The sequence below is a fragment of the Orycteropus afer genome, unplaced genomic scaffold, assembly GCF_000298275.1.
Source record: "Orycteropus afer afer isolate SDZICR_OR568_19922 unplaced genomic scaffold, OryAfe1.0 scaffold00082, whole genome shotgun sequence".
NCBI classification, from domain to species: domain Eukaryota; kingdom Metazoa; phylum Chordata; class Mammalia; order Tubulidentata; family Orycteropodidae; genus Orycteropus; species Orycteropus afer.
The window spans coordinates 8,895,586-8,918,667 of NW_006921669.1; the positions used below are offsets into that span (position 1 = coordinate 8,895,586).

The 23,082-nt window shown below is 43.9% G+C and overlaps 1 protein-coding gene across 1 annotated transcript in view; it reads right to left on the bottom strand.

Moving 5' to 3' along the window:
* The window catches only part of ABLIM1 (actin binding LIM protein 1), a 235,739-nt gene that overhangs the window by 112,432 nt on the left and 100,225 nt on the right, over positions 1-23,082 (bottom strand). Inside the window, exon 4 of the mRNA XM_042781044.1 lies at positions 22,577-22,699. Within this exon, the coding sequence (XP_042636978.1) occupies positions 22,577-22,699 (123 nt within the window). The remainder of the gene's footprint in view (positions 1-22,576; positions 22,700-23,082) is intronic.

Below are 23,082 nucleotides of genomic sequence, written 5' to 3' on the forward strand. Positions count from 1 at the left end.
CAGATAATTTGAGTAAATAAGTACGTGTCTGCTTTCTAAGTAAGACTATCACACAGAAGAACTTCTTAAAATACAGCCCATTGTAAACTGAGTGTGATTTATATGGTCACAAAAAAGTAAACAATTTTGTAAAAGCTGGGGTTTCCCTGTATCCCAACATCTCACCAAAGCTCCTACAGGTATTTCACAGCTGGTAGATGAGTAGACAGATAAAAATGGATGTCCGTGACACTTGCTTACAAATAGGGGTTTTAAAGGGCATGGCCACAGCGTGGTCTGCACTGAATTGACAGTTTTTAGTCTAAGTTGAACTGAAATGTTTCTTCCTGCTTAGATAAATCCCACTAGGTGGCAGCAAAGATTTAAAAGAGTAAGGAAGATGCTGGGTGCTAGAATTTTTTAAGCAGAAAATAAATTCTAGAGGTAGTTTTTCAACTCTATAAATGGAGACTGTTGGGCTCAGGGAGGTTCGCGGAGTAATCCAAGTTGTCCTTGCTACAAGAGCTGTGCCGCTAGGGAGACACAGAGGGTGGAGATGGTAGGAATGGGGGCTCTGGAGTCCGGAAGGCTGGAGCGAGTCTGAACCCTTATTTCCTCATCTGTGCAATGTTACTAATACCCGCTTGTAGGAAGAGAAGAGATGGCACATTGTGAAGCGCTGTGCAGAACTCCTGGACACTTGGTACATGTTAGGCACTCAGCACAGCTGCCCCTTCCCTTGGTTAGGAGCAGAGTTGGGACTAGAAACCAGATTTCCTGGGTCTAAGTCTTGCTCTCTTTACAAGCACCTTAGTGCCCAGACGTTTCAAAGCTATGAAGGATGCTTAGACACAATTTAGTAACAGTGAGGCCCAATGTGATCATTATGCCCTGTGTGATGAGGCTTTTATAAATACTTCATGATCCTCCCTGTCCAAGTGTCTTGCAGTCTAGAAGCTGTCTGGTATCACAGTGGTGTCTTACACCTCTTTGATGCTCAGTGTCCTGCCCCGCGCCCCACGGAGGGGTGCTGCTCTGTAACTGATTTTGATCATCTTTTTCAAAGAAGGTAAATGAGTCACCTGATGCTGAATACCTAAAGCCAGCCAGCCGGTGAAGCTGGGCCGCAGGTAGATGCTGGGGTTGGGTCTCTTCCATCTCAAACCATAAGACATAACACAAGCAAAGCAACCAAGACCACCTCCAGGCCAGCTGAGTCAGAATATTCTGCTGTATCCCACAGAGCCTACTCCTCCATCTTGGGACCAAGCCATATTATTCACTTAAGCCTTAAGTCATGCTGCAAAAGGTGCAAAAGATGTAGAGAGCAAAGAGTCTTGCTGCATTGCTACTCTTCCCATGCTCATTCCCACGGAGCTCTTTCATAAAGAACAGACTGGCCTCTCCATCCTCATGTTTTTCAGCTGTTGAGAAAATTGTTTCCACATCACTGAAGCAGCTGCTGGTAAATATAGAAAGCTGGTGATTGCCACTGGAATTACTGTCAAAGTCAGAAACAGGGGAATATGGACCGGCATCAAGGAAGTAAACCCAGCAGCAACTTGCCAATATTCTACCAAGGAAAAAGTGTGACCATGTGGGAGAAAACAAACAAACAAAACCCTCCAACTCTTTGCCCCAAGCCCATCATTCTTGGCACCAGGAGCCAACAGAAACACTGGGATTTGGCTACTCGTGTCCAAGTTAAACTAATATCTAAGTACACACCTGGTTCCACGTTGATAGCGTTCTGTTCAAAGGCAATAAATGTCCCTGAGAATAAGGATCCTGTCTCCTTTAGTGTATCTTCTTTTCTTTTTTTGGCACAGAGCCACGGACACCTGGGCTTCCAAGGTATTTAAGATGAAGGGGGCATATGGCTTTCAGCAAGGAAATTGCTGTTCTCTAGCTAAGGAAGATGTCACCGCTTGGATGGCACTCTGGTCCTGTCAGCCTGAATACTTATGTGCTCCTTAAGAACAATTTCTGCCTTCCTGGGATTTCCCATTTGGGAAGAATAAGGGCCAAAAATGCCACACTCTGTGAAGATTCCTCTCTGGAAAAGAAGGTTGAAGACGAGCTACAGAAAAGGGAGGGCCGTTCTGAACTATGTGGTAACACACTTCCTGGTCATCCCAACCTTCCAGGCCTGCATGCTCCAGCTGGGCCTGCAATTAATTACTAATGAAGGTGGCAACCACTATTCAGTGTCCCTGTGTGGTGTGAACAATGAACATACTAGGCTGCTAACTGGGAGACTGGAGGTCCAAGTCCACCCAGAGGGGCCTTGGATGAAAAGCCTGGTGATCTACATCTGAAAGACCAGTCATTGAAAATCCTGGGGAGTTCACTTCTCCCCTGACATGCATGGGGTTCATGAGTCAAAGACGGCACCATTGGCAACTGGTTCCTGGTTACCGACCACTCAGAGTGGCTATCCATGTAAGATCCAAGCTTCTCAAATACAGAATAGGACTCTTTCTCACTAGGAATGTTTGACCAAGGTTTCAGAGTTGAGGAGAATGGTGGTAAGAAGCCCATTTTCCACAGAAGCATGCTAGACATATCTTTGCAGAACTTCCTCTGGGCAGTAGAATCTATCTAATGACTACCAAGCCCCTATTGCTTACCTACCTCTAAACACAAGAGAAGAGAAGAGAAGAGAAGAGAAGGAGTCAGCAGGGAGCTGTACACAAGGCCAGGGTGCATCCCTCCCAGGGTGCATCCCTCCCTCTGGAGTGAGAGGGTTTAAGGACTCTGCAAGAAAGGGAAATGAGCCTGGATGTTTACTGGGTGGGGAAGCTCAGGCCTTAGTACTGCCATGAGACCCAAGAGATATTCGACGGAAAAGTTCTCGGGACAAATTACTTGTGTGTCCTGGAGCTCGGGAACAGTCACAAACATAAGCCTAAAGCCTGCAGAGTTCAGAAAGCAGGAAGCTGGCTGGAGCTGTCCTTGAAGGCAGAAGTGGGAGTGGTGTGGGGGTACATGAGTAGCCCATGCATGGTAACCAGGCCCAAGTATCCTGAGCGACCCAAACTGAGAAAGCCACCTGCCAAGGGAGGGGCCCAATGGGCAAGAGGCTAAGAGGAGAACTTGAGAGGGCAAGAGCCAAGTCTGGGTCACAGGAGATTGGTCAGAACTTGCATGGCTTCGTCCAGGACCTCATAATGGGACCCCACAAAGATATGTCATCAGCCAAGATTAGTCAAAAGAGAAGTATGACCATGCCGGTGTTATAACACTTTGTCCCCTCTACTTCTAAGCCTCCTCCCCTGGCCAGACTCCAAAAGAGCCACAAGCAGGCCAGGAAGGAGGTAAAGAGGAGTAAAAGAGGAGGCTGTGGCCCCTTCCTCATTGCAGACCTCCCATCTGGGTAGGCCCAGAGCTGAGGAGATGAGCTCTGGAATGGATCTGAGATTAGAATTTAAAAGCAGACTAAATTTTTGAAACTTGTTATTGTGATTTGGGTAGAAGTTTACAGAGCAAATCAGTGTTCTAGTCAATGTTCATACATAATTTGTTTCATGACCCTGCTGTAACCACAATGTAACAGCATACTTCCTATTCCCTCCTGCATTTTGCGTTTCCAGTTATCCTTGCCTATCCCTTCCTGCCTTCTGAGCCTCTTCCTGGACCAATGCTGCCCTTTGGTCTGGTGTGGTTGGTCTGAGGAGTCCCTTCCTCCCTGGTGCTACCGTTCACCCTATAGGTCTGTCTACTGTTTGGCTGGAAGTTGAGCCAGGAGGATGGCTCAGTTCCAGGCCTAAAGGATGACTAAGGGCCACAGCCTTGGTTCCACCAGTCTCTGTCAGACCAGTAAGCTGGTCTTTTTAGGATTTTGAATTTTGTCCCACATCTTTCTTCCACTCTTTCCTTGACTCCTACTGTCATCCTGAGCAGTCGGTCGTGGTAGCGAGGCACCATCTAGTTCTTCTGGTTTAAGGGTAATGGAGGCTGAGGTGCCTGTGGTCCATTAATCCTTTTCACTAATTGTTTCTATGTATCTTTGGTTTTCTTCTCTCTCCTTTGCTCTGGATGGCAAGCAACAGTTGCATATGAGATGGCCACTGGCAAGCTTTTAAGACCCCAGTTGCTACTCACCAAAGTAGGAGTAGATCATTGTCTTTGTGGTCTATGTTATATTGACCTTGATGGTCCCAAGTCTATGGTCCTGAGTCCCCAGGCCCAGTGACTCATTCCCTTAAGGTGTTCGGTTATGGCCAAGAAGTTTTCACAACTTTGTCCCCTGCATGCTCTACTATATTCATGGATATATTTGCAGCCTAAATAAACACACACAGCAATATCTTCTGTCAAGCCTGCATATCTATTCTTGGTATAATACCATTCACCTTCCCCATCTGTTCAGCTCACATGTCTGTGTATTCACTCATAGATTGTTGTTATTACTGTTATTGCAGGACTGTGTATGTAATCATGTTTACGTTTGTTGCCTTTAACTCTTTTGTGCCTCAGTGTCTTCCTGTGGCTTGGTATTTCTGCGCTGACCTCTCCCTCATGCATCGCCTTCCTCTTTACCCGAGTTAATACGTATCTACCTTCTAGTTAGTGATTTACTCTTCCTTCCCCTCCCATCCCCAGTGACCATCAAAGAATGTTTCATTTTGTGCATAAACCTTTTCTTGACTTTTCAGAGTAGTGGTCTCATGTTATATTGTGATTGACTAATTTCACTCAGCATAATGCTCTCCAAGGGAGCTCTGGTAGCATAGTGCCTAAGGCACTTACTTGACTGCTAACCAGAAAGCTGGCGGTAGGAGGGGTCGCTATGAGTCGGGTCTGACTCGACGGCACACAACAACAACACCACCCTCCAGGTTCATCCACGTTGGAGGTGTTTTGCAGATTCATCACTATTCTTTAATGTTGCATAGTGTTCTACTGTGTATATGTACCAGTTTGTTTATCTATTCATCTGTTGATTGGCAGTAGTGACCAGAAAGCTATGGGATTTTCCTAAGATAGGCTTAAGTGATAGGAAACAGGGCTCTGACATATGATAATAAAAGTAGCAACAGGGAAAAATAAGTCTCTTCATTATTTTTATCCCCATGTGTGAAGAGCTCTGGTGGTGTAGTGCCTAAGGCATTTGATTGCTAACCAGAAGACTGGTGCTTCAAACTCACCAGCTACTCCTTAGAAAGAAGACTGGGCAATCTACTCCTGTAGTGATACCACCTCAGAAACCCAAAGAGGGGTCACTATAAGTCAGAATCAACTTGATGGTAGTGAGTTTGGGTTTTTGTGTGTTTTATCCAATTCAATAAACCAGTTGGGCAACTCACAGTGGTTAAGGACTTTGGATTCAAAGAGATCTGGAGTCAAACTCCAGCTTGGCCACTGGACTGAGGGACCATGGACAAGCTAGGTAACCAGTGAGCCTCAGTTTCTTCATCTGTAAAATGTGTAGGTTCTGGGGTTGTTCTGGGCATTAGAAAGAGTATGTGCAATCACTGAGCAGAATGCCAAGCACATAGTAAATGCTAAATGTCTCTGACCATCCTCACATCTGTAATAGTCCAATACCATCCACACAGCACTCTTGCCCTTTAAAAAAGAAGCCCATGGTCAACATCTAGGGAAGGCATCTTGGTTTCTTTAGTTTCATAACCATCATAATACTAACATCTTATATAACTCAGCTTTTAACCTTTGAAAGGTCTCAACGTCTGCTACCTCCTTAGGGCTCCCAGTTAGACTGGGAGGACAGCAATTACACACATTTTACAGATCAGGGAACATTTTCCAGCCACAGTGATCCTGAAGACCATTTGATGCACATGCTTCCCTTCCCATCGAGGAAACTAAGGCCCAGCTAACAGCACCCATTTGGACTGCTGGCTTCTGTCCTCCAATGCATATGAACCCAGGCCTTTAAAGACTACTGGGCTTCTTGGGGCTTTAAACCCCCAAACACTGATTGATTTGTCTTGCAATGTTCCTACAAAATGGGGGGGGGGGGAGGCAGTCAAGATGGAAGGAAAACATGAGATATTCACTTGAGGATAAAGAAGGGATAACTAGAGAATTAATGCCAAAATCATACAAACTGTCAGCGGGACCAGAGAGCAACTTTACTCACGTAATCGATGCTTGCTAAGATGCTGTCATGCTATAAACCACCACGGGGACTTTGAGACAGTTGAGAGCATCCCCTCCTTTTACCATAAGTGTTTAAAAACTGAGAACAACAACAACAACAACAAAGATCAAGTTTTAATACTGAATCAGCTTCCCAGATAACTCCTAGAAAAGTCAAATTTTCTCTGAAATACTTTTTAAAAATTATAAAAGAAAGAAACTATATTTTTCAAAAACAAAGATTAGCACCTAAGTGCATGGCTATACACGTGGATGAAAAATAGAAGCAGAAAAGCATTTCAGATTTAGTCTGTTATTAATAGACAGTAGAGGCTCTATAAAATATTCAAGTGGTGTCCTTTTAATAGACTGTTAACCAGAGGCACTTTATCGCTGCCAGAACTCAATCTAAGGAACTTCGAAGAAGAAAACACATTTAAGTTCCAGGATTGGGCGTACTTGAGGTCCTGAATGTCATGGCATCTTATCCTGTCATTCAATTGTTCCGACAGAACATAGAGTCCCCATTATCTTGTGTGATAAAACGTGAAAGTACAATGCTATAGAAAGTTGCTCTACCCAAAATAGACAGAAAGAAGTGACACAAGAGAAGAGTGACCTGAGTGTGGGTCAGATTGTGTTAGTCTGTTAACCAGCTGCCTTCAACACAAGGCTTCAACACGTGTCAGGTCAGCCTCTGACACGTGGATTCCTGAGTGGGAATAACTGTCTGGAGGCAAGGAGCAGCCGCCCACTTGATGCGGGACACAGATTCTGCAGGTGGTTAGGGGTACTCCCTCCACAGTGTAAGCGTCCATGGCCACATATTGTCATGCTTAAACTGACATCCTACATCTATGTTATCAGCCTGGACTCCGTAGGTTGTAGAGTTTGCAACCCATGGATTAAAACAAAACAAAACTAGACTTTTCATGCATTATTGTTGCTAAGAGTGAAACTACAGTTTTCAGATCTTCAAGGAATAAAGGATCTGGACATTTGAAAACCTTTCCTGGACCAAAAAGGCTCTATCATTTGGTAATGATAAGAATATCCATCTAAATCTACCCACTGCCATCAAATCAATTCCAAGTCATAGCAACTCTATAGATAGGGAAGAACTGCCCCATAGGGTTTCCAAGGCTGTAAATCTCTATGGAAGCAGATTGCCTCATCTTTATCCCACGGAGAGACTGGTGAGTTTGAGTTGCTGACCTTTTGGTTAACAGCTGAGCACTTAACCACTGTTCCACCAGAGCTCATCAAGGAATACCAATCTAGCAAGTGGATATTGTTGAATGTTGACCTTCACCTTCATCTGGGCTGGTCAATGCTATCAGGCCTCAATCAGACATCTATGCATTGATAAGTATTGATTGGCCAAACCCAAACCAAACTCACTGCTATCGAGCCAATTGTGATGCATAGTGACCCTATGGGACAGAGGAGAACTGCCCCATAGAGTTTCCAAGGCTATGCATACATCTTTATGGAAGCAGACTGTAACATCTTTCTCCCATGGGATGGCTGGTGGGTTTGAACCACTGACCTTTTGGATCACAGCTCAGTGCTTTAACCACTGTGTCACCAGGTCTCCTCTGACTGGCCAAAGTCTGTGATTTTTAGTGAAACCAAGTCAGTGAGATGAGTCTACAATGTTCTTTTTTTTAACTTGTCATGGCAATACCCTGGCTTTAGAGTCAACAAAGGGTAGATACGGGTAGAAACAATGCGAAACTGCGTATTTGTTAGGCTAGGTATATTTCAAGAATTAATTTGAAAAAATGCTTTCTAACTTCAGAAATTCTATGCAGACATTAGCCAGAACTGCAATATGAGGTCACAAGACCGGCACTGGGTGGGGGAGTCAGTTCTGTCATGGGTGGGGCAGTGTATTTCTACATCCTGGCAAAGAAGGCCACAGTGTTCTAAGTGATTTGCAGCTTAGCTTCACTAAGAATGACCAAGACTTATTTTGAAAGGTTAATGTGGTTAATGTGGTGCCTGACCTTGAACCAGACTTTCCATAACCACCATGTATGTCCCTGCTTAGGTCAGTGGCCTGCTTTGCTCTCTCAATGGCCATGATGGAAACATGCTATTTTAAGTGAAGGTTCTTGTTGTCTTTGGAAAACAATGCTGTACAGCAAACACATTTTCAGGGGCCGTGACAGCAGTATCAGCTTCATCAAGGCAAGCTGGAGGCAGGCCCAGCAGCAGCCCTTTCTAAGTCCTCTATGATCTGGTGTTTGGTAATAAGTTCTATCCTTCTCCCTTTTACAGTGCAGATCGCATACACTCAGAGGGTTTCAGTTACTTTGGCCAGAGTTTTGATAAACACAAAGCACTGATGATTTTCAAGCTTCCAGTTCTAATCCCTACCCCGGTGCCCATAGTATTCTGCTAGGAGTATTATAGGTTTTCAAGGTCAATAAGCCCTCTCCTTTAACTGGTATTGGGGGTATTTTTGTTGTATATTCGTAATCGGCATCTGAGCAGGAAATCAACAGAGCTATAGGTTTGCTTTTCCTCTCAACTGATAAAGAATTGATCAAGCAGAAATGGCTGGCACTGTTAGGCATTGTGTGAACACCGAAGAAACAGAAGATAATCTGTTGTGAACTTAACACCAGCTCAGACCCTGCAGCCCCAAAGCACCAGAATTGCGAGTCTGAGAATTTCTGCTAACTACTTTTGGAGGATGGCTTTGGATGACACACAAACTTGCCACTGAACTCATGACTGGACTCAGTCATTCTAATGGGCCTGAAGATGCAAACCTAGGAAGACTGGATTTCTTGTGGCCTATTTGGAACAAGGTGAACAGTATGTGTGTCTCAGACACAGGAAGAGTATACATCTATGGAGCAGACCAAGGACATTGGAAAGAACACTGAAGACTCATTAGGAGATGCGAGATCTAACATCCACTTAAGACAGCATTCACTAGCGTAACAATTGCTTGAATGGCTGCTCTTCCATTTCCTTGAATAACAGATAAAAATAATTACACATATGTATTTCCTGGGAATATAACAGAGATTAATTCTTTGATAGGAAATTAAAAATATTAGCGTGAGCATTAATATTACTTTATCAGCTGCTGAAAATTTTAAGTCCTATGGCTCCTACCCATCACAGAGAACTCTTGTGCATGTATGTGTGTGTCTATATGTGTTTACACATGTATTTTCAGAACTATAATGAAAGGAAGGAATAAATCATCCTAATAAGTACACTCACAACTTCAAAATTCCCAAATGAAAATGTCAAAGTCCCAGCTGGTAGAGGACGAGCCCAGAGGGTCACTGCTTTCTAGAGCCTTCTCCTGGACTGTCAGTTTCTGTTTTCCCCCTGTGGTTGGCCAGCAAACATCACAGGGATTGGCCTAGGTCAAAAGAAGGATTCTCTTTTGATTACAAATGTTCCACCGCAGCAAGAGGGAAACGGGCAGCTATGCAGACAAAGCCAAGCACTACCCAATCATGGGATGCTCTCGGAAAAGGCTACAGCCACATGGCAACCGACAGGATGCTGATTCCCAACATGCATGAGTGAAAGGTTCAGTCCGTAGCTTCACTGGGCAAGGCATTCTCAACATGTGGCCTCCTGGAGGGAAAGGCAAGGACCATTCACCTCGCACAGGATGTTACCAGGACTTCTCTGTGGGCTTTGGGGGCAGCTCTCCTTTCTACTTACAGAATATAAACCAAACATGCCTACAAACAGTGGTTGATCCCTGAGCTACCCCTGCAAAGAGATAATGGCATACATCTTCATGCAGGAAGACAGAGGTTGAGCTAATGTGGAGGAAGCTCAAACCTATGTCCTCAGCAACGTTGGTGTCCTTTTCTGGACAGGGATAGGAGAGCCAGAAGCAGACTTCCACAGCTGGGTGAGCAGTGACCGCACGCTTTCCTGCTCGAGTACGACCAGAAACAGAGGAAGAAACTAAAGCCAAACCAAATCTGTTACCATTAGGTCCATTTCAACTGCTAGCAACGCTGCAGGACAGAGCAGAACCGCCTCATACGGTTTCCCAGACTGCAACCTTTACAGAAGCAGACTGTTACATCTTACTCCCACGAAGTGGACGGTGGTTCCAACCACTGACCTTCCAGTTAGCAGCTGAGTGCTTGACCACTGTGCTACCCGAGCTCCTGGGAGCAAGAAGAGGGGCCAAAAAAGGAGCATGACCAGAGTGTGGGACAGGGAACAAACAAGAGAGGAAGAGACAGGAGCCCCAGCTGAACGCTGCTGCCTGCAACTACCTGAGGCTGTTAGTGGTGGTCACACCACTGTGAACACTCATGGACACCTACCCACTAGTTGCCAAGAGAGGGTTCATAAAATCAGCAGCCACTGCTTTCAAGATTTGGGGAGCCTCAGCAAGCCCAGTCTTGGAACTGTATTTGAGAAGGGTTGCTTTAGCGCCTTGAGCTGACCTCCCTACCTCAGTGGTAAACTTTAACCTGGTGAAGAACTGCTCATAGCTTTAACTGGCTGTGGCCACCCAGCACATACTGGCTCTTGCCAGTGAGGAAATCATAGCTGAGTTCTACATCAGCTTCTCAAGATTCAGTGGTCTCTAGCAAATGTCGATTCATTTACTCTATTCCAAAGGCAGGAAGAAGAAAGGAAGGAAGGGGTACAATGTCAGTTTCAGCACTTGCATCATGTGACTCATCATTTAACACACACACACACACACACACACACAACTGAAGGTCACGGCAGCGGCAGACTACAAGGAGACATCCGTCTGGATGGACCTTCTACTTTGTAAAATTAACATGACTGTTTCATTACTGTACTTGGTTTTTGAATAGGTAATACATAAACATGCTGAAAAATCTTCTATTTTTTCCCCCCCACACAGTAAAAAGCAATTGTCCTTCCCTTGCTAACTGCCAGCCACCTCATCCCCCACTGGAGCCAACTACTAATAGCAAGTCTCAGATATCCTTCCAGAGACAATCCACAGAAATATTCCAACACAGGTATACAGAGCAGTCCTTGGGGAGAGCTAAAGTTTCACTGCTACTAAATATTAAAATCAAACTGGGGAATGACTGCTGCGCTAAGCATAAAAATTCTAGTTTTTCCAGTAAGTTATTAGGAGGCGTGGGTCTTACTATGTAAGAGGCAGATCTATTGAAACTAAAACAGCAAATAACAAAATGCTATTGACATTCCCCTCACTGAAAGCACTTTTTAATTAGCTCCTTAGCTGGACCCGTTACCTACAAAGCAGGAACGTTCTTCCTTGCTTTGTAACTAAGTTAACCAGGTTCAGGTTAAGTACAAAGATGCCTGACTCACAACTGTTAGAGATATCAGTCTGAGAAACCTGGGGATGACTGTTCCCTTTGCCATATACCTTGTCTCTTTGCGGTGACCCTCTGGTGGTGAACCTTGCCTCTTTGCGGTGACCCTCTGGTGGTGACGTCAGTTTCAAACTGTCCCAACACCTGCTCTATTCCCAACCCCAACTCACTGCCACAAAGTTGATTCTGACTCACAGTGACCCTACAGCACAGTGTAGAACTACCCATAGGGTTTCCAAGGTTGCATCTTGAGGAAATGGACTGGCACGTCTTTTTCCTGCAAAGCAGCAGGTGGGTTCAAACTGCCAACCTGTTGGTTAGCAGCTGAATGCTTGACCACTGAGCCACCAGGCTTTCAGCGATAAAGAGAAATGAAGTCCTCACACATGCTACAACATGATGGACCTTCAAAACATTGTGCTGATGAAACAAGTCAATTACAAAAGGACAAGTATTATAGGATCTAACTTATATCAAGTACAGAGAATGGGCAGGTGTGTAGAGAGAAAAGTTTATCAGTGGTTACCAGGGGTGGGCATGAGGAAGAGGGAAAGGAGGACTTAATGCTCAGGCGACATTGACCTTCAGTTAAGGGTGACAGGAAAATTTAAGAATGGATAAGAGTGATAGTTAAACAACATGGTGAACATAACTGATGTCAGTGAACTTCACGTAAAGACTGTTGAAAGGCCAAATGTTTTGTTACGTATATATTTACCACGATACAAGAAAAACAATGAAATAAAGTAAATGTTTTAAAATCATCGAGTGATACTGAGACCATTACTCAGGTTAGAATTCTGAGATAAAGAGAGCAGGGCTTTCCAGGCGCCCCTCTGCAACAGACGCCGGCACCTGAAATGTCCAGAGAGGTGTGGTGTCCTCCAGTGTCACGCTCAGAGCCGGGCATTCCAACTCACACTCCCTAGAAAGCTCCACCCTTTCTTAAAAGCTTGTGATTCTGTCATCAACAAACTGATCTGAAATAATGAGTAACCTCCTTTGCCCTTTTATTAAATAAGGGCTAGGGGAGGAAAGTTGGCAAAGGAGAGGGAATTTCCACATGCCTCTCGTGCCCGTGGGCTACCTGGGTAATTCTGCGAACCCAGGAAAGGACTGTGAGCAACAGTCAGATCTCAAGCCTGCAGACAAGGGAGCTGGGATTTACGCCCTGAAGGGCCCTTCTGGGTTGGCATCAATTCACGCACTAAACTAACATTCGTGCACTTACTATGTGCACAGCGACCTCTACGAGAAGTAAAAAAAAAAAAAAAAGCAAAAAAAGGAAAAAAACAACAAAAAAAGAAAAAAAAAAAAAAAAAAAAAAAAGCAGTCCCTGCCGTGACGCCTGCAGCTCAGTCTGACAGAGGAGAGAAACATAAAGAATGAACAGTGCTGTGCGCGTGCTACGAATGGTACTAGTGGCTGCAACAGAAAGAAAAAGCTCTGGAGGGGACACATGGGAGCTGGCCCTGCTACGGAGAGGCCCAAGAAACCGCAAGGTGGTGTGTGACACTCGGAAATTAAACAATTTGTGAAAAGACAACACATGAACGAAGCACAGCGGGAAGGAGTTATCGTAACTGCACACATGTCGGCAGCCCAAACCCGGCCAAACGCTCACTAGCATGCTACCAAAGGGGGATTTCCAGGCTGTATTTCTGTTTCTCTGTAGCACCTGTATTGTTTTACAACCAGCACTTGTCACTACACAGTGAAATACTGCACCTGAGAAGGCTGTAGCTAGTCCTGTCAGAGGCACAGAAGACTTTGATTCAATTTCCAGAATGTTTATTTAGAGCCTTATGTGCTGGGCCGTGTGTATGAGAGGAAGACAGCACAGTTCCTATATTCAAAGAGCTCATTATCTTGATAAAGAGGGGGTGGACACCGATTGAGATAAACAATTAACGTGCAATAAGTTATGTACCGATGTTGGTACATGCTGTGACAAACGTGCCCCAGTAATGTAAGATGTTAACAACAGGGGAGGCTGGGGGAAGGTTACATGGGAACTCCCTGTGCTATTTTTATAACTTTTCTCTAAATCTAAAACTATTCTAAGTTTTTTTTAAAGTAGTGCAAAAATGTAGTACGTTATGTGCTAGACTAGAGGTTATATGCAAAGTACTATGGGAGATAAGGCGACCTGACTGGCTTTGGGTGGAATGGTTACAATACATTCAAACTCTTTAAAAAAAAAAAAAAAACACTCCAGAATAATTTTAGATTTACAGAAAATTACAAAAATAGTACAGGGAGTTCCCACAAAACCTTCCCCAGTTTCCTCCACTGTTAAGTTTTGCATTACTATGTACATTGTCATAACCTGTAACATTTTAATTGTTTAGATCTGAGTCCACCCTTACTTCCTCAAGATAATGAACTCATGTAGGCAATTTGGACCTCAAAGAAGAAGTAAAGTGGTATGCCTGGTCAATGGGGAGCAGGAGAAGCTAGAAGATGAGTGCAGGCAGGGATGCATGAAAGAGCACTGGGTTTGGGGAAACACAGGCAAGTCCAAGGTGGCCAGTGCACCAAGAATTATGCAGACATGGAGGCATGATGGTAGATGCATGAGAGATGCAGGTTTGTGAGAGCTGCTGAAAGGCCTTGAATACTGAGTGAGGAAGTGTGTTCTTCATTCTGTAGGCACTGGAAAGTCATGAAACCAGAGCCCCTTATATTCAAGCATCTATTCATTCATTATTAAGCCTGCAAACATCAGGTTCCTACTATATGCCAGCCCGTATGCTAGAAATAAAGAATTCTAGCATAAACAGAGCAAGCAGGGTCTTTCCAGGATCCCCATTTTTTAAAAATGAGCACTTTGGACAGAAAACTCTGATAGATGTGTGGAAGGCGACTTGGACTCGGAAAATACTGGCAGGCAGCTGTCTGGTTGGCAAAGCTGCACCAACTGTGATGTGGGGACCATTTCACCGGGCAGATTAGTTTTCTATTTCCAACATAGTTTAACAAGGAGAACAATTCTGTTAATAGGTTAAGTAACTAAAACTTGACCTTGCTCTTGGAAAGGTGAAATGAGCATTGAAGAGAAGGCTAGCACTCCAGCTAACTGCCCTCCTTGGTAACCTTCATTTTAATCCAAACACCTTTGGTTAATATTTTATGACTTCGGAGAAGATCCAAATGGCCAGTTTCTTTCCCTGGCACTCAGCGTACTCCAGAGAAGCAGGGAAACTGACAGGAGCGGGAATTTCACCAGGACAACATTTCCAAACTTGAAGCAGGATCAGAAGTCACTGCTGGGAGTGCTCACAATGGGCCCTGCTTTGGACCTTCCCAAACAGGAACCTGCTTCTGAAAAGGCTCTGGGGGGTGAGGCCCCCCACAGTACCCGAGAGCCAAAATCACAGGGGGAGCAGTCATAGCCCCTTCCTTCATAGAAAAGCTTTGCAGGTGAACTTTTTCAGATTAGTGAAAATCCACAGATACCAATTTTCCTGTAAATACACGCCCCTCTTAATCACACAGATGTAGTCAGTGACTAGGAAAAGGCATCAACGAGTGACCTCTTCATAGGGGTGTGGATCCCCAGCCCCACGGTGCAGAAGGTAACACGGAGGGCAGGAGCCCAGGCCAGCAGCACGTGGGTGTTCTCATCCTGCAGTTTTCCAAAGCTCACGGCACAAGAACTCAACAAACCTTAACTGGAAGGCTCCCACAGAACCTGACCTGCACACTTCACAGAGGAAGGGTCTCTGATGGGGAACTGTGGTACCAGGATCTCGAGTACCCTGGGACCACGTCTGACTGAGTAGAAATGACGCAGAGTTTGAAAGCAGAGGAGATCAGAGAGATAGCAAGCAAACTGCATCTGCCCTGAATCAGTTTTTCCTCCCAGGTATTTTCAGCCTCCATGCTTTGGCTGGTATCTTTTTTGCTGTTGTCATTGAAAATATACACAGCAAAACACACACCACTTCAACAACTTTTACATGTACAATTTTTCGCTGACACTGACTACATTCTTCAAGTTGGGCAACACTCTCACTCTCCTTTGCAGAACTATTTCTTCCCCGTGAACAAAAACTCACAACCCTCCTCCAAACTTCATATACAACCTTTCGAGGTGTTCTTGTCAATTTGATCCCACACGGATAGTTCTTAAAAAGAGCACAATTCTGGCGTGCTATCTGAAACAACAGACGGTCCATCAATGTTGGCTGGGAGATGATGATGATGTTATGTCCTGTTCTTTTCTCATCTACTTCTGTACTGTCTCTGGAACTCCATACTACCTGGCGGCGCTGAGTTGATTTCTGTCTCCATAGAGTAGGGACTGTCTTTTTTTTTAAAAAAAATTATAATTCCTAATATAAGGTATATGGATATCTTTGTGTGTGTGTCTGTGTGTGTGTGTGTGATTTGGGTGAAAGTTTACAGAGCAAATTCACTTTCCATACAGCAGTTCACACACATGTTGTCTCGTGACACTGAGTCCAATTTCCCACAATGCAACAGTTCCGCTGTCACTTGCTCCCCATAGTTACCTCTTCCCTGTGTCCATCCCTCCCATGCACTCCCCCTGCCCCCCAGCTGTCTCCCTGTGAATACACAGAGCTCCTATTCTCCCATGATTTTCTCTCCAAGGAGTGTATCTACCTGACATAGATGTTCAGCTCATGTGCCTGCCTGTTGTTTGGCTGGAAGCTGCAGGAGTGGGTTCAATTCTAGACCTGGAGGGCAGCTAGGGGCCACAGCCTCAGGAGTTCCATCAGGCTCCATCAGAGCAGCAAACCTGGTCCTGCTTTTTTTTTAAATGAGTTTGAGTTTGCGCCACATCGTTCTCCCTCTCTATCCAGGATCTCCTGCCAAGACCCCCAAGCAGGGACTGTCTTATACAAGATTCAGAAGTCAATGCCGAAGCGCCAGTTATTGTTTTGTAAGCACACAGTGCTTTACTATATTTACTCATTTAACCCTACAGGGAGGACACCGTTTCAGAGATGAAGAAACGGAGAGAAGCGTGGTAGAGAGATGGCCCACAGCAACAAAGCAGGAAACGGCAGAGCCAGAACCGGACAGCAGGCAGGTCTTCACAACTCCACCTATGCATGCCTTAGTAGACAACCCCACTCAGCCTGAAAATGATTTTTTCAGAGAGAACACACAGGTAAAACCAAACCATCGTGCAGCTATTAAAAGCAACTGCACCAAACAGAAAAGTAAAATAATTGTAAATTCTTTCCCTTTGAAAATGATCTTTGTCTAAAATGTCTTAAATTTGGGCCAAGTGGAACATTTGCCCCAATCCATGTAGGAGTTCCAATTGCAGTTGGAATAATGATGATGCTATATACAGGGGGAAAGGAGAGGAAGATGGGTTTGGATGTATTTGGATGTGAGTATTCATTGCGTCAATCAGCCCAACCCACGTGCAGTCAGACACTAGTCAGCAGCCCTGTGTAATGGAAAGGGCGGTTGTACACAGCAGCCCCCTCCAGCTTCGGTGCCTAAAATAGCCAGGTGCTGCGTAGAAAAGACAATCCAAACCCAACTCCCTGTGCTTCTAGCTTCCAGGGCCAGTCACAGACTTCACCCACACGTAACTCCTTAACCCCTGGAAGCCAGTCCTTCAAGTTATGAGAAAATACATAGACAAAATGGAATGAAATTAAATTTTAGAGGATCATGTTTAAGCTTCTGGTAGAGCATAATGCCTTCTGGCCATAAAAATGTTTTTTAAGTATGGATCAGCCAGACAGAGGCAATTACTTTTCATTCTTTTTTTCATTAATAATAAAAGCAGTTTAATTATTATTCACCACTACTTTGTGCGGTAGGTTTTATTATTATCTCCATTTTATATAATGTTTATTGCTTACTGAATTGCAACTGCATTAGACTAGATGCAGCAACAGTTCTATCTAATTCAGGGACATTCACATTTTATTCAAGTTGTTTGTTTCTATATTTCCTAACAGTTCCCATTTGACAGATCTTGATACAACAGAAAGGCAACTCTGGCATATGGAAAGAGCACTGTCCTTGGAGTCCAAACGCTCGAATAAATCTGCACCAGTCCGATCATCACTCCAAGGCTCAGTACCCTCAACTTTGAGACTAAGAGTGACAGTTTCGTTGCAAAAGAAATATTCCAAACCCAAACCAAACTTAGCACCATCAAGTCAATTCTGACTTATAGCAACCCCTACTGAGTGTCCAAAACTGTCAATCTTTACAGGAGCAGAATGCCTCATCTTTCTTCTGTGGAGTGGCTGGTGGGTTTGAACCATGAACCACCAACCTTTTAGTTAGCAGCCAAATGTCTGAACCACTACACCACCAGAGCTCCTCAAAGAAATATTAGGAATAGTAATATGGAATCTGGAGCAAGACAGCCTAGGATTGAATCCCAGCTCTGTCATTTATGCTCTGCGGACCCGTGGGCAAATTACTTAACCTCTAGCATCTTTCATTTCCTCATCTGTAAGAAAAAAAGGGATAATATTGTTGTGTAGTAAAAGGTTGACTTGGTCGGTCTTGGGTATTGAAACCCTAAACAGTCCAAAGAAAGGTCTGGTCCTTGACTACCTCCTGGGAGATCCTCTAAGCCCTTGGAATATCCTGATTACAGTGTCTTGGTTTACCTGAAGTCTTGGGCCACTCCAGATAGTTTATGCTGGCAATGTGATTTATGATGGGGATGTCAGGGCACACTGTATCTATCAATCTGATCTCTGGAGGGGCTCCATACCTATGTGACTGATCCCAGTAAAATCCCTGGACACTAAAGCTCAGGTGAGCTTCCCTGGTTGACGATACTCTCTGTATCATCACACATCATTGCTGGAAGAATTAAGCACTGTTTGTACATTTCACTGGGAAAGGACAACTGGAAGCTTGTGTCTGGTCTCTCCTGGATTCTGTCCTATGTGCCTTTTACCTTTGCTAAGTTTAATCTGTATCCTTTCACTGTGATCAACAAACAATAGAACAAATCTTCTAAGTTCCATGAGTATTTTTAGCGAATCTCAGAACTGAAGTGTGGTGTTGGGGATCCTTGATACAATTAGTATATACCTATAAGGGTGTGATATGGATTAAATGAGTTAATATTGGTAAGATAATTCCACAGCAAGTACTATGTGAGTGTCTGGAGAAGAAAATACAACAGTTATAAAGGATAGAGGAATTACTGTAAGGTAAAAGAAAGCACTGAGTATAACACAATACAGATGTCGCAGCCCCTGAGCAGCTGGAATAGAAATGCTGCATCTTTATTCACTCAACTCAGAGAATATTTTATGTAAATTCTCACTGAATCATCACTTAGCTTCTGCTGGCCACTCTCACCTCCATCCTCCCTCTCCAACTGTCTTCACCTCCAATTCAGTGACTATAGGAAAACAGCTTCCAGATGTGAAATAAAACAGCGGTTCAGAAGAGCAAACCCATTTTCAAACAGAACATTTCAAAGAAAAAAGAGGACACTGGCTGTCTGATACATTTCATTGACTCTGGAACATCATCAAGGGAGAGTGTAAATGTTTCACACTAAAAAAAGCACATTTTCCGCTTCTATATAGGAAGCTTTGCCAAGTATACAGATTTTTTTTTTTTTGTTTAAATAGGAATTAGAGTCACACTAGGATATTTTAAAGTATAGGATATTCTTAAAATATTACAAAATAACAACCAAGTGTTTTCTAATTACGCTCCAATGAATCTCAGGAGCTTGCTGTAAATCTCCCTTCCTGCCTAGTTTGGTATTTCACATGCATGTGTATATCCAGATATAAGAGCTCTCTTCTTCACAGACATCCACACCCACATGCCCGATAAATGCCAGTTGAGAACTTACCTAAATAGACAAGTATTTATTAAAAATAAAAATGGTCTGATCAAAGCAAGTACACAGAAATGGAATGCTACCCGTTAGAAGCAAAAGAGAAAATACAATTTGCCCCAATAATTTGTACACAAGCAATAATATTACATCTAGTATTAAAAAGGCAACACATTTGAGTTTGATCACATTTTTACACTTACATTTTTTTTTTATTTCTTTTGTATGTGCACAACATGTATGTTATAGAAAACACAGACAAAGCATTTACATAAAAATATGGATAACCATTTTGGCAGAGTGGTGACTGGGAAACACAGTCCCAGATTGCATAGACTGAAAGGACTGGAAGTCTTTAAAAATAACCCACTCCTGTTTCTTAAACTAAACAACGAGGAGTATTAGATAAAACAACAAACAAAGTCATAACCAGGAATCAAAAGATCTGTATACAATTCTACCTGATCATTAAATAACCTGTATGACCTTGAATAAGTCCATGGACCTCTATTTCCCCAACTATCCAAAAAGATGGTTAGATGGTACAAAATTTGGTGATGCAGTCATTTCCGTCATAGACCTGTGGACATGATCTACTGTTACGGCTGTCATCATAACAGCCTCTTTCTTTCACTAGACTGAAGAATTCCTCCAAAGGTTTTGGTAATACACTTGCAAAGCAATCCCTCTGTTATAGTTGGAGATGTATTTCCCCCCCAAAAATATATTCAACTCCTAGTATCTGGTACCTGTGAATGTGACCTTGTTTGGAAATAGAGTCATTGTGGATGGAATCACTTTTCACGTGCAGTCATATTGAAGAAGAGTGGGCCCTAATGCAACATGATTTATGTCCTCAGAAAATGAGGTGAAGCCAAACAAAGTACAGGCATGTGAGTTGAACATTTACCTCGGGTGGATGCACGCCCTGGAGAGAACAATCATGGGAGAAGGAAGGGCTGCTTGTGCGCGGGGAGATAGCTCAGGGTGCAAAAGAGTGTGAAGGGATGGACACTGGGAGGAGGTAACTGTGGGGGGGAAGTGGGAGGGGAGCTGCTGCATTGTAAATTTTGGTCGATGACATGAGACAAAGTGTATGTGAACTGCTGTATGAAGAGTGAATTTACTCTGTAAATCTTCACCCAAATCCTAATAAAAATAAATAAATAAATAAATAAATAAATAAATAAATAAATAAAAAGAAAGAAAATGAGGTGAGGAGACATGGTCAGACAGACAGAGAGGGAACAGCCATGTGAAGACAGGGCAAGGATTGTAGTTATGCTGCCGTAAGCCACGAAACCTGGGCTACTAGGAAAAGACAGGTAAGAGTCTAGAAAAACACCTTCCCCTTCTGAGAAAACATGGATCTGCCAACTCCATAGCTTTGAACTTCTAGCCTCCAGAACTGTGAAACAATACATTTCTGTTACTTTAAGCCACCCACTTTGCGGTAATTTGGCAGCCCCAGGAAACTAATACACCCTCTCAAACAATGCCTGTGGTTGTGCCCACCCAAGGCACCTACCTGATGACATGGGGCTAATTTTCTCTCTCTGGGCAGGGACTTAACAACAATGACTGTTTCCACTTGAAACTGTGCCAGGGGTCTAGGCTTATACCTGCCATTTTAGTTGTTGTCCCACCTGGCTCTTATTATTTATCAGTAAGTCATATACATTAACAAGTTAAGGATCCAGTCATGGGTATTGAGTAAGGTACACCCATACTTTCACACTTCCCTTTCCTCCCAGTGGTCAAAATCCAATTGCTAAACAAATGCTTCCGTCAGAGCATTTTTATTTTGAACCAGCGTAAGGCTCTTCTATGTAATGGGAAGAGCTGGGATCACTGTACAAACCACATAAAATTCCTCCCAAGCAGAAGCAGCTTATCTCATACTTACGTAGTGAGACTCGTAGGGCTTACGGGATTCACTCCAGGTCTTCCAAGGAGCAGTGAAATACATGGAAAGAGATACAAACACTACCCACTTCCCAGTGGTAGGAAAAAGGGAGGAGGTAAGATGGAAGTGGAGCTTCCTTGCTTGGTGTTCAGCATTCAGAACACTTTTTCACTTAAAAGTCAGTAACTAACCTACACTAACATTCACTAGAAGAAACAGAGTTAATTGGCTACTATTTTATTGGGGAGCAAGTTAGCTCTATTTGGAGTCCCACTGGTCAGATGAGATCTTTTCATATAAAATTACAAATCCCACCATGTATGTGTGGTCTATTCCCATCCTTTCTTTAGGTCTTTCCTGATGTGCCACCTTTCAGAGAAGTTACCCCGGCTGCCTGGATAAGAGCAGCCCGTTGGCCTTACTTCACTTTTCTTCCCAAGACTTAATTACCACTTGGCCTACTAGATATGTTTACGTGTCTGCATCACCATCTACCTGCTCCCAATGGACACGGAGCTTCCCGGGGATGCAGAGTTTCTGTTTACAGTTATCTTGCCAGTGCAATGCATACTGCAGGTGCTCAGCAAATGATCTGCTCAATGAACAAATGACAGACACTATCCAGGTAGATACAGAACTATTTCAGGGCTTTGGTGGTATAGCGGATAAGGCATTTGGCTGCTAACCAGAAGGTCAGTGGTTCAAACCCACCAGCTGCTTCACAGAAGGAAAATGAGGCAATCTACTTCTGTAAAGATTTATAGCCTTAGAAACCCAATGTGGGTCGCTATGAGTCGGAATCAACTTGATGGCAGTGAGTTTGGTTTTTCTGGAATAAATCACCATGGAGTCCCAGGGAAGTGCAAATGGTTAATGCATTCAGCTGCAAACTGAAAGGTTAGAGGTTTGAGTCCACCCAAAGGCACCTTGGAAGAAAGACCTGGCAATCTAAAAAATCAGCCCCTGAAAACCCTAGGACACAGTTCTACTATGACAGCCATGGGTCACTGTGAGCCAGAACTGATTCCACAGCAACTGGCAACTGGGACAAGTCACCACATTTGTACCTTGGGGCAGTGGAGAGAGTTATTTAAACCAAGATGGCAGTCAGTCACATCACCTCCCAATGTGGCTACCTCTCAACGTCCAAAATCATAGGTGAGTGTTTTCTAAAGTGCAGGGTTAGAATTATTTGTCTTTCATTTACCATCAAAATGCAGTTTGATGTCCGTCCAACTTTATGTTTTTTTTAAATAAGGGGGATGCTTTTCACTGCATGGGTTTTAGTGAAAGTCTTCGCCAAGGATCAAACTTTATAACTGAGGATGCCTAGGCCAGAACTACTTTTGGCTCCAGCTAACAGAGTTTTCTAAAAAGGAAGCCAGCTACAGAAACCTGCCTAAGCTCCCTTTGAACTATGAAGGCATCACATCAAGGGGTCACACCGGGCACTTACTGCTGGAGCAGGAGGCTTCCTTGGGGCTGGAGGACATCGGCTGGGCACAGAGTTGACAAAGGCAGTCTCTCCCATTGAACGTGACACGGTCTCCGGGTGGAAATGGGCGTCTAGAGAAAGAAAGACATCACCCTCAAGGTTATTCTAGTGATTTCATTCCTTCTCCTCACTGCTGTTGGCTGCCCTCTGGTACAAATTCATTTCTTGGCAGCTCACTAGCCAAAATGTAAGAAATGTGGTTTTGAGCAAGCCAGCTAGCTGGCTATGATCCAAACCAATAAATTGTTGGGGGAAGAAGGCAGAGTGCAGTGGGTCAACGGGCAACCAGGTAGCAAAATATAATGGCTCACCTCCACTCATGAGTGGAGGGATGCTGCACCAACTCATTGAACAAAACACACAGAACAGCAACCTACCAAGTGGAAACTCCTTCAAGAAGTGCTACATTAAATGCCAGGAATTCCTACTCAAGCTCCAGGCCTTCTTCCTAGCC